Genomic DNA, 18,626 nt, shown 5'->3' with positions numbered 1-18,626 from the left:
CCTCCTCACTGTAAGGAGAAATACTTTTCAGATACGCATGGCATAGCAATCGTCACAAAGAATGGGGGAAGCTGGGTTGGGGGATGGACGTTGCCACCACAGAAGTGGTATGTATGCAAACACACAGACAGGTATTTTTGTCCCAAGAACTTGAACACTCAGAAAGTGGTTTCAGATGGAAGATCCCACCACAGCCTTGTTCTATTCATTTCAAGTAAATTAGGATTAAGTGCTCCTCTGCAAAGATGAGCACTCAAGTACTGCAAACACCTACGGGTTTTGCCTTCTCCACATGCCAGCCTGGTGGTAACCTAAGCACGTGTGGAAATCTGCTGATGAGTAAGCAAAATGGTTTCCTCTTCCCATGCACTGCAGAGAACAGCATTTTAGCTTTGAACAGCATTTAAAATATGTTAGAAAAACTATCTACATATACAAGGATGTTTCTCAAGCGCAGGATGAAAGATGATTGTAGCTAGGTAGCATGAAGTTAAACTCCTTTTTGGAGCAACAATGGTCTTTTGTGGAAGGGAAAAGCAGATGTTTTCTACTCAAGATCTTACTGTTGATAATCCACTTGTCAACTGTCCATGTTTCCTTGAATAACGAGAGGCCATTATCTCATCAATATCTCCTTCTGTTTCATCCAGATAATCCTAAATGACAAACAGGCATTTTAGTTGTCCTGTTCTGCTCTGTATTTGGTCAGCCTCTGTCGCTTAGTTTTGTTTCGTATATTTTTCACTTCAGGAAGATGGTGCAGGATGCATTCAAAATTCTAATCTCTAGAGGAATTTCGATTTACATTTTCTACATCTTTGCACAGGCACACAGCATAAGGGGAGAAGACACTGTGAGGGTTTCAGGGTTCAATTGCTTAAGAACTGAAAAACTCGACACAAATACTTCACATCTTATTCTGAAGGCTCATACCTTTGCATGGCCAACAACCATGCACATAAACAAAACCCACTTCCATGCCTGCTAACAATCCCATGTGAATTACCTTACCCTACTTACTACTGTTTCCACTCAGGAATTCAGGTCTGGAAAGCTTAGAGGGACACAATGGGAATATTTCAAATCTTAACAAAAGAAAAGAGTGAATTAAGGTCCGATACCAGGGGATCATTGATATTGGTTTACCATTTGTAGCCAGAAGACATTAGATGATTGATTTCTTGGTTACAGTCCAGGTTCCACGTTTTTTGTGGGAATTATTTTTTACAACCCAACAAATCCAGTTTTCCAATTATTATCCACATGTATATCAGTCACACTCCCACAAACTGACAAGCACACAATTTGCATTACACTTGCACCCTTTCACGCTGTCTTTGGTGAGAGGCAATGATTTTGTGAACGAGCTCATTAACACAAACCCACTTTCTAACAAGCAGTGCTGAAAGCCCTGGATTATTGTCAAACCACATGGGAAGAAACTTGTCCTGCCGTTATACACACTCAATATAGTTGAGGGGTAAACAAAACAAACAGTTTATGTGCATGGTTTGAAAATAATTAAACTCCTGTATTATTTTAATAATTTAAAAAAGCGGGGGGAGGGGAGTAAAAAAATCAGTAATTGCACAGCTTCATATATATGCCTGAGTTTTAATAAGCAAGACTGAATTGTAATATCATTAGCTCACATACAGGAAAAAAAATGTTCATTTTTTAAACACAGCAATAAAGTAAAATCTAAAAAGAAACTTAAAACCTGGTTGATGGTCTTAATAGGACTGCTAACTTTAAGTAAAAGTCACAGGAGAAAAAAAACAACAGACAGCTATCATCGTATTAAATGTATCGGAAATTTCAAGTGTTTCCTTAAACCTTATGGCAGGTATTTTGAAAGACTCTGCTTTTAGCTTTAATGGAAGTCAAACGTTCAGCTTCCTTATATCTGCTTTGCAGCTACAAAAATCTCGTGTGGTAACCTACCTCATTCTCTATTGCTTAGTCGCTCTCACTCTCCTAAACTAAACAGAGAAGTACTGTATTCAAACTCAGGAGTCTCAAAGGCTTCTATCAGGAAAAACAGCAGAGAAGAAATGCTGCTGGAGAGTTGAACTGTCACAGTTCATGTAAAGATGGGCAGAGCATTTGTCATTAGTATGGATAAACCCAGCCGTTACATCCGTTCTCCTTTGCTCCAGTGACTGAACTGAAATAAAACCAGCTGAAAGTGACGCAAAGTTTTCTATTACTACCTTCCAATTGTAACTGCATATTTAATATTGCACAGAGGGGAACCAGGACAAGCCATCATTCTATTTGGGACCAAAATTTTCATACAGAAACAAACATTCTTCTTAGCTTCATGTTCTTACCATGAGCTTCCTCTGCTGGTTCAGGGCATTGTTACTACCCCACAGAAAAAAGAAGTCATAGTTATTTTGTACTCCAAGGAAAAAGTCCATGGAGACCCAGGCACAACAGAGCAAACTATTTCAGGAAGATTGGGAGCTGAAAGTAAAAACAAACAAACAAAAAACCCTAAAATAAGAACAAAAAACCCCTCCCCACCCTTCACTTCTACTCTCCTCATTGACTTCAGAATTCAGGTGACATACTCAAGTGTAAAACTTGGTACAAGAATACACAGTTTTCTTTCTTGCTCATACAACAGCAAACAGCAAGTCTGGTAACACACGCAAAACTCCTTCCTTTATGCTGTTGTAGACAAACCTGTGGACTTTGAAATAAATGATGGTACATTTTTATTGCTGAATAATTAAATACAGCACAAAAAAACAGTACGGCAACATCTTTAGACTGGGGTGCTTCAGGTCTAGACGCTCAAATATTAACAGTGCTTCACAGAGAATCCTAACAGCAGCTAGCCAACTACCAACTTCTAGCTGCAAGCAGATATCTAAACCAAGAAAAACACCACCCCAACCTATTTAACCTATGCTCGTAATTCATTTTGCACCACAATGGTTATGTTTCTCAGGAGGTGTTATAGAACTGCAACCACATAATTGGTTAGTGTTATTAGCTTATTAAAGTTGGAGCTAGTAAGGGATTAATGTCATTGTCTCCAGTGGGGGTTATAAAACGCACATTATCCAATTACTTCTAATAAAGCAGCTGAGCATGTAACGAACACTACTTGGTCAGGATTTCAACACACACCTCTCTAGGTAAGGTGCTCACACTTGAACACAACACCAGATTTAACTGATTCCCCATAATCCTCAATAAATACATTCTGCAGAACGCAGATTTCTGAGGGCTGTCCCTTTTCATTATCACACTAAGAGCGATGTTAAGTTAGAGAAGTAAAATACTCATTCAATTTTCCAGCTGATGTCTCTGTATGTGTAATGGGTTTTCCTGATAAAGCTAGGAGCAGAGCGGCTAAAAGCCTTCTCCCACCCTGTCAGCCGACAAATTCCAGCAATCTGCATATCCTATTGACACGTGGCATCTCCCACACCACTGCTGTCAGCTCCCGTCACCCCGGAATGAGACTGAAGGACCTCAGCTAGCTCCACCAGCTGGCCAGGAGAAAAGGAGGTATAACTTCTCTCAGGCTGCAAGAGCTGTTGGTATCTTCACCAAATAACTTTCTTTTTGCCTCTTATACTGAGCACCAAATAAACTAAACTCCAGCAATAATACAACTTTTATCTCAAAACACTGCATCCATAATGAATATGGGGCAAGACTCTGAAGGACTCCTGTAAGTCAAACTACTCTAAAAAAACCCCTAAAGCTGATGAATGCAATCAATTTATTTCATAAGACAGAACAACAAGGACATGGGTAGAATCAGAGATCTATGAACTGCATTATGAGAGAAGCTTAAAGGGGAATTAGCATTGTCACAGACCCCAGAGCAACTGAATCAAGGTTATGCCACAAGAGAGGTCTCCTATGTCAGCAAAGAGACTTGCTGAAACGCAACCTGTAATTTCATTCAGAGTCAGCAAGAAGAAAAAAAAAAAAAAAAAAAAGAAAAAAAGAAAAAAACCCTCTGAATAAAAGGAAGACAAGAATCAAAGAACAGAAAACTGCTCTGGACTTGGCATCTCTGGCACCTGCCTCAGAGAAATCCCTAAGTGATAACTACTGCACCCTGTACAATTAGAGCAAAAAACTGACAGAAAAAGATATGTAAAGTTTGTAATTTCTTATTTTATGCTTTTCTTCTGCAATATTTTCCAGCCTCTTAATCGAGAAAACATTGGGTTTATTTACTACAATTAAAAAATAAATGACTTATTTTTGAAGATTTTCTTCCACAGAAATCTGACACACAGGAAGGGCTTTTTTAATTTCCTTCAAGATTAACCCAAACAAAGCAATGCTGCAGGCAAATTCTCCAAGCGCTTACAATCCAAGAAACAGATGGCAATCACAGCACATTGTTTTCCACCAAGCCGCAGGTATCAAATCTACAAGAAGGGGAGACACCTCCCATGGCTGATGTTCTTCTGAAAAGAGCAAACTGTGACAACAGACAAAATGCACAAACCATAACGCAGAGGTTATGGGTTTTTAAGCTACAAACACACATTTGGAAACTTCAGAACAAACTATGATTAGATGAAGAACTATTTAAATGACTCTTCTTTTTTTTTCCCCCCCTCATGCATATGTAACAAGCTTGGAAATTGGCTTTTTTTTAGCATTGATGCACATCTGCAACTTGTGTATCTTGGATGTGTGTGTAAGAGGAGATGGACATTGTGAATCACTTCAGGAAGAGCAGCCTGGAGAATACATAGAAAAAGGCACAGAGATGTATGGGAGAGAACAGCGAACAGGAAGAAGAGGCAAGCAGCAGTGACAGAAAATAAAGTTGGGGCTTCATTCGCTGAAAATATATGTAAAGGGAAAATCAAAAGCAGACAAAGATTAATGCCTTGAAAGTATAGCATTTCTCAGCACCAAAATTAAAATCTAAGAAGGTGAGAATTAACAGAACTTTGAGGTATGTATAATATAGTGCTTGAAATTTATTTTCAGGCCAGATTTCTTTCACCTGTAAACTAAAAATCCCAGCAAATTGATAACAAACTGTAGCCGTGACTATTCATTGGAATCATTCTACAGCTAACTTACTCAAAATATGAAACTGTTGAAAAACTCATTAAAGATTCCTGAAACAATGCTCTGCATTACTTATATTTTACATAGATACACATACAGTGCTGATTTCATAAGTCTGAACAAACAGGATTTCCACCAGATAAGCATTTACATATTTCTAACTCACCAGTTCCTGATCTAAGGCACTAGGTACAGATTTGCTTCTTATGCTCAGAGTATCCTCATTTCCTTCAGAGAAAGATTCACTCAAATCTATCTCAGATCGGCTACGATCTGGAAAATAAAAACAATTAAAACATTTGCTATAACTTGTACAAAAATATTCTTTTTCATCTTCCACACTTTAGTAAGCGTTGTCTCAAACCCAATTGTTTTTTAAGAAAAAAAAAATCAAAACAACATTTTAGGTATCTGTCACAAAGTCTATGACAAATGAACATCAATATGCTTTCTGATGCTGTTCAGCCTTCTGTCCCATACTTTTCCCCCTGCACTATTTATCTGCTGTAGTCGTCTCCTGTGGATGATATTATAGATCAAGACTTTGAATTTCTCTGGTAGGCCTGTCAGCCTAGAATATTGCAAAACTCGCAGTCCAAGCGTTCACAGCGATTATCACATCTCCCACCACCACCAACTGTGCCCAGTGTCTGCTTCAAAATTAAGTAACTAGGGATACAGATGGACGTAGAAAGTACTTCTGTCACTACTGGTGTTCTCTGGGCAGAAAGGAGGAGGAAGTGAACAAGTCTTGAGACCTACATGAGTTTCTTTCAGCCCTACGGTTCTCATCCACTCTATAGGCATAAGATACATTAAATGTCTTGAAGAAAGATTTTCTTAGCCATATAAATATTTTGCGCAACTTTTCAATATCACATCACCATAGAATGGTTTGGGTTGGAAGGGACCTTAAAGACCAACCCGTTCCAACCCCCCTGCCATGGGCAGTGACACCTTTCACCAGACCAGGTTGCTCCAAGCCCCATCCAACCTGGCCTTGAACACTGCCAGGGAGGGGGCAGCCACAGCTTCTCTGGGCAACCTGTGCCAGTGTCTCACCACCTTCACAGGAAAGAACTTCTTCCTTATATCTAATCTAAATCTCCCCTCTTCCAGTTTGAAACCATTACCTCTCGCCTCATCACTGTACTCCCTGACCAAGAGTCCCTCCCCACCTTTCCTGCAGGCCCCCTTTAAGCACTAGAAGGCCGCTGTAAGGTCTCCCCGGAGCCTTCTCTTCTCCAGGCTGAACAACCCCAACTCTCTCAGCCTGTTCTCACAGGGGACATGCTCCAGCCCCCTGGTCATCTTCATGGCCCTCCTCTGGGAGCTCGAGCAAGTCCATATCTGTCTTATGCTGGGGTCCCCAGAGCTGGACACAGCACTGTAGGAGGGGTCTCACCAGAGCAGAGTAGAGGGGCAGAATCACCTCCCTCGACCTGCTGGCCACACCTCTCTTCACGCAGCCCAGGATGCGATTGGCTTTCTGGGCTGTGAGCTCACGTTCAGTTTTTCAACCACCAACACCCTTATGTCCTTCTCCGCAGGGCTGCTCTCAACCCACTCACTGCCCAGCCTGGTGCTTGGGACTGATCTGTGCTTTGGATTGATGCAACCCAGGTGCAGGACCTTGCACTTGGTCTTGTTGAACTTCATGATAACAGAAAATGAAATGAGGGAAATTACAGGTGAATCAACTGTTTCAGTGCACCACGTATAAAAATGAAATCATAGACTCATTAAATAGTTTGGGTCGGAAGTGACATTCAAAGGTCACCTAGTCTGAGCTCCCTGCAGTCAGTAGGGACATCTTTAGCTAGATCAGGTTGCTCAGAGCCCCATCCAACCTGACCGTGAATGTTTCCAGGGATGGGGCTTTCTAACACCTCTCTGGGCAGCCTGTGTTTCACCACCCTCGTTGTAAAAAAAAAAACCAAATTTCCTCACATCTAGTCTAAATCTACTCTCTTCTAGTTTGAAACCATTACTCCTTTTCCTGTCGCAACAGACTGCTAAAAAGATTACATCCATCCTTCTTATAGGCCCCTTTTAAGTACTGAAAGGCCGCTGTAAGGTCTCTCCTTCTCTTCTCCAGGCTGAACAACCCCAACTTTCTCAGCTTGTCCTCACAGAAGAAGTACTACAGCCCCCTAGTCATTTTTGTGGACCTCCTTTGGACTCGCTCCAATAGGTCCATAACATGAAGTCTCTAAGGGACTTGGTCTCCAACAGCTTATTTTTTCCAAAATTTGCTTCTGGGCAAAGTGGGTGTAAAATGTAACGGCAGCAGAGCAGCAGTATTTTATACAGATTACAGATAGGTAGTATTTTATACAGTTGACTGCACAGAGGATGATTTAACAATTTGCAATTATGAATGAAATCTTACAAAAATTCTAAGAGCACGTGATTTACCCAATACTAGCATTGTGCCAGCATTACTGGGGTTAGGATTACCATTTTTTCAAATGTAAAGCTTGTGAAGTTGTATGAACTTGGTTAGTAAAAGGGAAGAATTTTCAGACTGAATACGAACAAATTTATGAAGCTTACATCTGCTCTTTCAACGTGCTTTAAAAACAAAAGGAGCAGACTCATAAGAACAGGAACACTCCCCTGATAACAAAGGCTGGCAGAAAGAAGGAAAAGAGTTAATACTTGCCTGATGACAAAGATACCCTAGAAACCGCAATGGAAGGTGTTCCAGATGCTTTCCTACAGTGCTGCTTTACTAAATCTTCAGGCACACTTTCACTTGCTGGAATAATCATGCCATTTTCTGAGCCAGTGTCCTGCTCAATAAGAAAAATGCACATCCCATAAATAAAAAAGTAAGCTTATTCACTATCAGTCTACAAAAGCACCATTTCTATTAGCTCCCAGAACTCCAAAGCTCCTTTAGCATCCAGTCTGTTACTGAATAGATTACAATCTAATCCACTTTGCTTAGCACAGATCATGCATAAAATTTGCACAAAGATGCGATCCATACATACATTCTGAGCTTGCAATTGAAGAATCAGAGCAATGCACCAGCAGTGAGAAGAGGCAAGAGAAACACTCAAATCTATTAAAAGTTCACTTAGCTTGGAAATTAAAAAAAAAAAAAAAAAAAAAAAGATAAAACCTATTGTTTTTTCTACCAGCATAATGATTTCACTCATGGTAAAACCAAATGGACTTGGAGTAATTAAATTACGCCAGTATGACCCCTGAAATAAAGCCAATACACTTGATATGATTATGGCTTTTTGCCTTCCTGTAAGGGAATAGCTAACGACATAACTCCATCTAAATTAAATGGATTGGCCTTTTTCAACCAAATCTAATGCACTTGAAATCAAGTCAGTATGTGTTCCACAACAATACAAATAAAACTACTACTAATCTATTTAGAGCTCCTGAAACTGCCCTTCATATATACTAACTTAATTTCTATTAAGACAGACAATATATTAGACCAAGTATTTAGAAGTTAGAAAAAAAATCAACACGTTCAATACGGCTCTGACCTCAAATGCTCATCTACTTTTTTCCAAAAATTAATGGTAAAAGGCATTACCTGACTATAAATTTCACTTTCCTTGTACATTAAGTCATGGCAACTCTGAATAACTTGCTAGTACATCCTTAAGAGGGGTGACTGAAACAAATTCAGGATGGGGGTCTCAGTACACAGCCAGGAGTTGCTGCTGGACAAACAGGCAGGCTGTCTGGGAACAGAGAGAGTATCTGGCTAGATGAGCCACATCCTCCTGCTTATTTACAAAACAGCCAAGGTGGCTAGCTAAGACGTGGCCACCTACGACCCAAGAGGCCTAACAGCAGGCAAGAGGAATCCCACCTTTCATTTTGATCAGGCATACATTTTGTGTTATGCCATAATTTATGCAGAACCCCACGTCCAAATCCAGAAAAAACTAAAATCAGTATGGCCTGATCATCTGCAAGTGCTGAGCTTGCAAAGTTTCGCTTAGAAGTCAGTGGGAGCATGCTGGACCCTGCAGGCCTGAAAGATACCTCATTAGCTCACCAGACTTACTCAAGGCCCTGAAGTACCAAAAATGCTTACCCCCACCCCTTGCACTTCCCAGTTCAGAATCTGTAACTCATTACGTAATGCTGGACATTAACAACGATTTTTAGACAAAAGAAAAATGTCTGCCAAACCAAAAACCACATCACTGATAGAGCATGACAAATTCTGTTCTAGTCGAGATCTTTAATGGTCCCAGCAGAATTAGGGAAGAAACAAAATCTCAGTCAGGCTTCTCCTGTCTGGGCTACAAATCGATCCTAGAGGGCAGATATCAGCCAAGTCATCTTGTCTGGTGTCAGCTCGACATGACTGTACTTACCCTGCTATAATCTGCAGTCATGCTGCGCATGCCGAGTGCCAGAGACCTCGGGAGGGAAGGTATGGAAACACTGCCTCTGTCCACAGGACCCACGGCCCCTTTCAGGTGGCCTGCAGCAGCCTCTGCATCACTGCTGTTCAGCGAAAGGGTGCTCCCTCTGGGACGGAGAGAAGAACATCCAAGTGTTATTGCTTTGAGCAAACCAAGGGAACCCATTTAGCAAACCACTGCAAGAAAACAGCTGTGGTAGCAGTCTACCAGAACAACACTGCCCTGGATGAACTGTGGGATCCACTGCAAGGAAATAGTCACCTGGAAAGAAAGACACAGGCAAAGGTGAATTACAATTACTTTATACAAGTAATAAATATTTTCAGCACTTCTACCACAACAGCAAACAGTCCATCAGTTCTTGCCCAGGCTGCAGAAGTTCCACGTATCCATGTTCATTTTGCACTGCAATGGCATCCCAACAGCAGGTACAACGACTCCTGTAACACTTCCTACCAGACTGCTCCTGGGTTTAAAGGAAAACTACATTGACATGACAGTTGTGGCCACTCTGCAGCCAACGTTAATGCCAGCACCATCTCCAGAAAGTCTAAAATCTTTGGCTGTCTGCTCTCCGTCCTTTCCAGAAAAACAACTTGTTCACTGTCCTATTTATATTGCAGTAATGACCCTTGACCCGAACTGGTCAATTCTTTCAACCAGCATGGAAAGCTAGGAAAGCTGGACAAGTCTTTTTGCCAGGTTTCACGTCAGTAAAAAGTGACAAAAAAGCATCTGTGATCAGCATATCAGAACTCAATTGCTGTCTATTACCACAACAGGCAGAAATTTTTCCATGGTACATTCTCTATTAGAAAATACTGATTAGTCCATGTGAACACTGAGGGTTAGAAAGGGTAAACTCTTGCACTTTTTTGACCTTTTGAAACAACAGAAATTATTTCTGAATGTATTTCAAGCTGGAGAGGTGGGCCCAGGTGAACCTCATGAGGTTCAACAAGGACAAGTGCAGGGTCCTGGGGCAACTGCCGGTGTCAATACAGGCTGGGAGAAGACATGCTAGAGAGCAGCCCTGTGGAAACAGACTTGGGGGTACTAGTGGATGAAAAGCTGGATATGAGCCACCACAATGCACAAAATACAAGTTCTTAGCTGATCTACTCTTCTTTCTCCACAAACGTCAATTCAAACTTTTTCATTTTTCTTCACAATTCAGAGAAATCTCAAAAAGTCTTGCAGGACAGCAACAATTCTGCATATATTCCTACTTACTACTATTAAAAAAATTACTGGTAAATAGGAATTGATGAAGGAATTGCATCCTTTTCATATGGAAAATACAATGTCAGACGACAATAGTAGTGCAAATTTGCTGGAGAAAATTTTTGCAACTTACAGCATATTTTCAGCCAAAAGAGGCTTGCTTAATAAATATTTCAGATTTGCAGGCATTTTCATTGTGCTGGACAACTGCTGAATTTCATCTTCACTTGGTTTAGGCTGTCATATCGTGTTTAGAGTAACTGCAGCAAAAATCTTCCCTACCACAATGGAAATTTTTATTAGAACTACTGTTAAACTGAGGAAGAAACACTCTGGAACACAACTCCTGTCTCATCACTACATTAAGCAGGGAGCACAGGCTCTGAATCCACATTGGTGCAGTTTCTGAAAACAAGGAATACAAAGGAAAACCCCAAACACCAGGACTGTCTGCAAATGTTGTGCAACCATGTTTTCGTCTTTTAGTGAGCATACGGTAACTTATTTAACAATTACTATCCAATTTCATATATCAACAACAGTAGATAATGCATAATAAACAAGCCCTTATGCATGTGCACTTCACAGACATGCACTGCTACTTTTTAATTTGATGAGCTTGTGATCAACAAATCATACTAAATGTGCTTTGGTTTAATTTTAGTCCTATCTGTTTACATAAAGATCTGTCTTTGGTGCTGCAAAGTCAAAAAAATCAAGGTTACTGGCTGTCATCTGTATTTTGTCAAAGCTGCTGGACTTAGATGGACACACCTTTATTTCCAAACCTGCCGGCGTATGGAAAGTAGCCAAAATGTTGAGAACCTAAGTTTTATGTTATGGCACACCACTTTTGATGGACTGCTGTGACTTTCTGTTACAAAAACTGTCGTTGCTGACTTTTTTTTCCCTCACTGTAAACTAATGTTAATCAAGAGAAGTGTTCAGAAGTAATAGTGGGCTGGTATAAAAGATCTGAAAACATGTTACAAGAGGTTCTGCAGGAGTCATCAGTCAGACTAAGCACTCGCACACCAAACTGGCTAAACAGACCCCTCCTGTACTTTGCCCTTATTTCAGTCTGCTTCTAGAGAGAGGTTCTACACATTTTACACGCATATTAAGTAGAAAACAAAAGAAAAATGTTGTTATAAGGTGACTATGCCAGGTATTTTCATGTGGTAGACAAGACCTCAGTACGACGGAGTAGTGCGTCTGTGCAGATGAGCCTGAAATTCCTACGCTATTTCTCCTAGAAGTATCCTGATGCAGCCTCCCAGTTCATTCAGTTGCAAAATCAGTAAATATTTTTGCTGCAGTAGAAATAAACCAGTTGAAGAGATGAAGTCATGGTCTGGGACTCCCTGTTCCCAGCTCAGTACACCTTCTCTTAAGGAGAATTGTTTAGATAGAATAAAAATTCTCTCAGTTCCCCTGCTGGTAGATGAAACACCACCAATTTTGGCGATGCAGCTAAAAAGATGACGGCGATTACAAAGATCCAGATATATGCAGGAAAATCTAGGACAGCTACAGTGTCACAAGATGTTGTATTCTTTTAATTCGAAACTCAAAGCAGTTACAGAGGGTAGCCTGGGAAGCTTTGCTGTCATTTTTAATAATTACTACTCAGTGCTATAAATTAACGATAGATGAACTAAAGCAAGCATCCTCAGATATCTAATTAAGTATTTAACCATACATGTACAAGACAGGAATTTTTATCCCTCTACTAAGAAATACAAGCTGCTCCTCATCCTTCCACAAACTAATATTTAGAAAGTGCTGTACCTTCCATGGACAGTAAAATAATTCGTGCCCTCTACCAAAAACATCTCCTGGCAACACAGCTAGGTTACTATGTACTTCGACACAGGACACCAATTTGAATAGATAAGGAAGAGATGACAGGTAGAGGAGGAAGATGCCATAATGACTTAATGCACCTAATTTAATAAATCCTGCACCCTGTCTCTGGGTGAAAACTAGGAATTGATGTTTTATGTGAAAGTTAAGCAAGACAATCAAACATAAAGGCTATTTTTATAGACTACTTCACTCTAGTTATCCTTCTAAGTCTGTACACATAGCTTATCAGGTGCTCAATTCTACCACCACAAACAAAATTATTTTGCTTCATTATGGTTAACTGCATGGTAACTTTCTTGCAGTCTGGCACATCAAAACAGCTGCACAGATCTCTCACAAGCATCCCTTTGTCCTTATTCTGGTAAATTCTTAGAGAAAGTTACTTAATATTGCAAAACCTTAGTGTCAAGCAGCAGAGACACCAGATTCCTGAGTTTTTTGTCTCATATCCTTCACTCATCTCTACTCTATTCAACGAAAAGCAAAACAAATCCAGAAAAACAGCAAAAATACTTTTTCTGGGCTCATAAGAGTCAGGTATGAATCCAGTTAGATACAGAAGGACTAATTAGCTTAGTGCAAAAAAAACCAAACCACAAAATCACTTAGTGAACTGTTTATGGATTCAAGAAGAAAATTAGCTTTAAAGCTGATTTGGCTAGTAACTGCTGCAGCAACCAGTGAAAAAAAAAATAAATCAAATTATCAACTTTTAAGAAGATTGTCATCATCAACTTCAGGCCTGTTGCAAAACATCCAACAATCGGGTTTTTGAATTGTAGGTAACAAAGGGAAGCAAGTTCTTGCTTAAATAAGAAGGCTCATCTGTCCCAACACTGGACACTTTTAAGATTCAGCTGGGCAGGGTGCTGGGCCATCTTGTCTAGACCATGCTTTTGCCAAGAAAGGTTGGACCAGATGATCCTTGAGGTCCCTTCCAACCTGATATTCTATGATTCTATGAACTAAACTTCATGATGTTCCTTTTACCTGATATACTGTGTTCCTGTATACCTATTTGGAAGCGCACAGGAACACTGTTTTAGAGCTTGAAGTTTCTATTGTATCTTAGAGCAAATTATTTTTCAAGCCAGATTGTAAAGTTCGTGGGTCTACATCCAGTATAGACTACCCAACTGAACAAGAAAATAGTGAGCTATTTTGGCTTTATTTTGGAGGCAGTACATGAGAAGAATGTTGCATCTGGCATTTTATAATGCTATCAGAGGCAATAACAGAGATCTCTTAAGCTCAGAAGAATGATGAACGGAATTCTATTAGAAATAACTGGGACAAAAATCATGGAAAGAGAAAGACAAACAGAGCCTTTGAAAAAGAAAGTATAAATTATAATCAATTAACATGTCATTACCAAACAAAAACTTTGGAACAAAGGGCCTCAGTTCTGTAACAGGAACACAGCTCATCAATTAAAAGCCAGAAAACAAAAGACAACGTACTGACAGCAATCACCAGCCAAACACAAGGAGAGAAAAGGAAGATGGAGATAATTTTTAGCGGTTTGTTGGGGTTTTTTTTTAAACATAAGCTCTGCTTTTCAGATAGTGTTAATGCTGCGCATTCAAAGACACAGTGCAACACAGAGGACTGGTACACACCCTAGGCCAGCCTTGGCATGAGCTGTACCAGATTTTGCTGCTCACCTCTCAGAGCAAGGCGTTGACTTGCCACTGCGTAGACTTTGGGTTTCAGCTTCTGAGCCTGTGTTCCTTTCACCTTCATATTTTGCATTTGCAACTTCTCCTTTGGTAACCGTCCTAATTACCTTCCTGATGAAAACAGGGAATAAAAGATTTTAAAAGTTGTCAGATTTCTCCCAGGAAACAGCTGCCTGACTGAAACACTGCGATGTGTGTACTCCATTAATTTCACCTGTCTGACCTACAGACAGCTCTGGATATAAGGGTCAATAGCACACCAAATCTGGCTATCAAAGTGATTACTATGAACAAAAAAACCCCACAAAAACCCAACAAAACCAAAAAAAAAAAATCATATTTGCTATAAACTGCTTTTTAAGACACAAAATATTAAAACATCCCTCCTACTCAACATGGCCACTTCAAGCTTTGAACCAGAAGTGCCTTTTGTGAAAATTCCTCTATTTTATTTTTTTACATTAGTTTATGAACAGCCAAGTATTTTTGACTAAGTATGTGTATTTTCCCCCAGAAAATGACATTATATGTATTTTCTCTTAAAGATTTCTTTGCAATTTCTATAATTATATGCATCATTACCCCAAACATGCTATGTTCCAAAACCATAACATCACCCCCTTACCCTGCAACACGTGACCTAATAAGAAAAAATGAAAGAAAGAAAATAAAGTTTTGAAAAGTAATAGTATTCTTCATAGTCTATTGTCGTTTGTAAATCTAAGTTATCCCACAACACTAAGCATCAGTAGGAGTTTGCCCCAAAATGGCTTTGCTAAAACAAGTCCGCTCACGAGATGTATGAGAGTGGAACCTGAGGTAGGAAGAAGCAGCAAGGAACAAAGAGGAGGAGTAATGAACTACTTCTAAGAAAGGCTACAAAACATACTAGGAAAAGCAAGTCTTAATACTCGTAGGATTAAGTTTCTTTTATGGGGAACATCACCGTCAAAAAACATTTCTGGCCACAAACTGAAAAATGCTGGACACCAGTAAAATAAACAACAGATAATTAATTAAATTAATGAATAATTTAATTAATTAAAAAAATAATTGTTTCTCATAGGGGAATATGACTAATAGATTTACATAAAGGATTTAGATGAAAAGAGGATTACGAAAGTAAACTTGCATTCACTCTTACTATATCTACCAATTAGCATGATTTAGAGCAACACTTAGATCCTATTATAGTAGATTCCCTAAGCTGGTTCTTTCTTCACCTTAATCTGAGAAGCCAGAGGCATTCTGATGCTCTTTGTCCCCAGTATTAAAGAGCAATAAATCATTCCTGTTAATTTCTGGAGTCACCGGAACAAGTAATTCCATACTCAGCTCTCCTCAGAAGTAAAAAAGCTGCAGAAAGCTGTCTACCTACCCTGTATTTAGGACCCATAAAAAAATGTGTTCTTTCTTCCAACAGAAACAAAGTTTTCCAACTACCAGCCATACCACCAACATTCATCCGATTTTTCTTCCTTTTCACCCAACAGCCTTAAGTTACATCCAGACACCACTTGTGCAACCATATATTCAATGCATCTGTCCATTTTCCCTGAGAGTAAGCAAGGGGTCCTCTAAGGGCATAGCCAAAATGGGGTTACACACGTCACTGAGACTGCAAGATGACCAGCACCATATCTGTTTATTCACTGTCACATGCACAAAAAAGGGGCACTGCTTGACTGTTAGACTGCATTTGCACAGCTGGAAGATAACGGAAAACTTAACTTGTGAGCGGAACTGACCGTAAAAAAACCTCAGGCCTTCCAAATACTATTTTTTGCATTTGCTTCTTCAGCAAACCTGCCTTTAGGGATGCTCTGTTACTTCTGAGTATAAACAAGAAAAATCCAGGAGTAAAATTGCCTTTCTTCTGTTACCTTTATAGCTGAAGAGTAATTATTGCTGCATTTCCTAGGAAACAGCAGTCTAATTACAGTAAGTATGCTTTTAAACGAAGGCTGTTTCTAACCCTGGGAAGTTTGAGGTTGATGTGGAACGCTGGAGAAACTTGAAAGAAAATCCATCCAGCCATATTCAGCTGTTATCCAATTTATCAGTTTCCAAAAGAAAAGGCTTTACCCTATCTTTCTAGGTCCACTGAAGACTGATTTATGCCCATTTGTGGAGGTGACTGATACATCTGGCCTTTCTTCTGCATTCTCTTGGGGTTGATCTTTAGATGTTCTTCCCTCGTCCTTACTGGAAACTGTATCTTCAGTGCGGGGGAAAGAAAAAGGAGTGAATGTTTGCACACAAAAGGCAGCACATGTCAAACAACCTACAAAACCAGATTTTCCATTTTTCAATATTAAGTAAAACCATATGACAAAATATCATTAAAAAAACCTTGGGGGGTTCTTTGGCTTTTCCTTTTAGTGAAAGAAATAAAAAAAACTTCAAGTATCATGAAATGTTTCTTATTATCAACTTGTCTTGAACTATGCTTCTGAATTTATTACTGCCAACATTTAATAACCAAATGGCCTGAAACATAATTTTGCAGTGTACAGTATTTTCTACGTTAAATGAAAGAATGCGTTACTAATTAAAAAGCTTGTTCAACTAGGAGCAAGGTGTGAGAAAATAACTTAAATATTTTTCAATATGTCTATCAAATAACAAAGTAACAAATCAAAAATACCCAATTTGACAAGCTGCATAATATCAAAACCCAAAGAACATTAGATACTCACAAGTGACAGCTTCTGAAGCAGAGCGATATTGACAAGATCAGCATTTTGTCAAGCAGTGTATTTGCACCAGGCATTTTTCCAATGGCAGTAAACCAGTCCCTATCCCGACGGCAGTAAACTGCTCATACCCCTCACTTGCCTACTGAAAGTGTTACATGTTACATCTGAAAACAGACTACCTGAATAACAGCTTCTGTGTGCAAAGTGAAAGAGTTAAATGAAGACTCTTAAACTAGTGGTCCTGTGGTACTATGCAAGACAGACACAGTACACTTGCTGGTTTTGGTCAAGACAACCAGACTGTTCACAGTATCTAAAAGTGCAGGGGCAATTTACTGGAGATATCTAGGCAAATGGAAAGTCAAGTGAGAACTAAGAAGTATCAAAAAGTCTGGATGTAGCCCATGATCCATCATACAGCAGAGGAGTTAACATTTATCTTTCCAATTTAGAGAGAAAAAGAAAAATGGAATACTTTTTGCACATCACCATAGAACGGTTTGGGTTGGAAGGGACCTTAAAGACCATCTCATTCCAACCCCCCTGCCATGGGCAGGGACACTTTCCACTAGACCAGGTTGCTCAAAGCCCCATCCAGCCTGGCCTTGAACACTGCCAGGGAGGGGGCAGCCACAGCTTCTCTGGGCAACCTCTTCCAGTGCCTCAACACCCTCACAGTGAAGAATTTCTTCCTAAAAATCACAAATAAGGAAGCCAAAGTTAAAAAAAGGCAGGGTTTAGATCTCTGCATACAGCCAAACTTCCCAGCAGGAACTGAGAATGAACTTTTAGAGCTTCTGCTGCTGACTTTGCAGCTGAATAATACTGTCCACTTGTTTGGACAGTGAGATTTTAAGCAGTTCTATCTCCACAGAGATACTTCTTCGTTCATCTATACCTTACCTTTCCTGTATATTAGTTGTTCACAAATCACTGCATAGTAATACCTAAATACGAAATTAAGATTAAAATACTGATTATACTTACACCTTCAACAGTGAAGAACAAAATACAGTACAAGTCAAACACTCCAGAAATAAAGTTTGAATGTACTAAGCATAAGCAAATCTCTCTTGTGGTCCCTACCTGGGAATTTGCGCAGGATAGATTGTCTGACAACATCGGTTCCAAGAAGATTTGATTGTTTGAAGCGCTTTGCTCTCTCTTCAAAAAACCATTCTCCTGTCACTATCCGTAGCTGTCTATATGGAGAAAAAGAAAAAAGCCAGAGAGAAATGAACATTAACAATCTTGGCCAATCAAAGCTACTCCTTAAACTTTTGGGTCATCATTCAACTGCCATGTTCACAAACTCTGGACAACATCTGCACAGTTCAAAATAAAGAGTAAAAAGATTGATTGCAAAGCTTGGGATAGTAGGACACGTAGCAGAGAAACAGTATCATCTTGCTTTGTGAATGAAAAGTAATTTTCGCTACATGGAAATTTACTTGGCAAAAAAGTGTTTCAACCACTTTTACCAGATTCCCATAGCAAACACGTAACATACTATCTCCCTAGTCCTTTGGACAGTGACCTGATCAACCTCACAGTTTTCAGTATCTCCAAAATGACAGGAGATGTAGAAACAACAACAGTGGATAGAGGGAGAAAAACGCCCACCAAAGCTCCTGCCAGCCAAGTCAGCAGTTCATGGACCCAACCTGGTTTTATATACA

The 18,626-nt window shown here is 39.6% G+C and overlaps 1 protein-coding gene across 4 annotated transcripts in view; it reads right to left on the bottom strand.

The window, feature by feature from the left end:
• Nucleotides 1-18,626, bottom strand: part of SYTL5 (synaptotagmin like 5) — a 59,173-nt gene that overhangs the window by 17,568 nt on the left and 22,979 nt on the right. Inside the window, exons 3-9 of one of the 4 annotated variants that reach the window (XM_086470589.1) lie at nucleotides 18,034-18,149; nucleotides 16,334-16,466; nucleotides 14,234-14,359; nucleotides 9,426-9,582; nucleotides 7,730-7,862; nucleotides 5,231-5,337; nucleotides 564-656 (exon numbers count right to left, since the gene is read on the bottom strand). In XM_086470589.1, coding sequence (XP_086326715.1) covers nucleotides 564-656; nucleotides 5,231-5,337; nucleotides 7,730-7,862; nucleotides 9,426-9,582; nucleotides 14,234-14,359; nucleotides 16,334-16,466; nucleotides 18,034-18,149 — 865 coding nt within the window. Of the gene's footprint in view, nucleotides 1-563; nucleotides 657-5,230; nucleotides 5,338-7,729; nucleotides 7,863-9,425; nucleotides 9,583-14,233; nucleotides 14,360-16,333; nucleotides 16,475-18,033; nucleotides 18,150-18,626 lie in introns of all 4 variants that reach the window. The other 3 variants (XM_086470720.1, XM_086470662.1, XM_086470792.1) reach the window with 3 other exon arrangements.

The sequence above is a fragment of the Leptosomus discolor genome, chromosome 1, assembly GCF_034619465.1.
Source record: "Leptosomus discolor isolate bLepDis1 chromosome 1, bLepDis1.hap2, whole genome shotgun sequence".
Classification (NCBI taxonomy): domain Eukaryota; kingdom Metazoa; phylum Chordata; class Aves; order Leptosomiformes; family Leptosomidae; genus Leptosomus; species Leptosomus discolor.
This window is presented reverse-complemented; position numbering and strand designations above follow the sequence as displayed.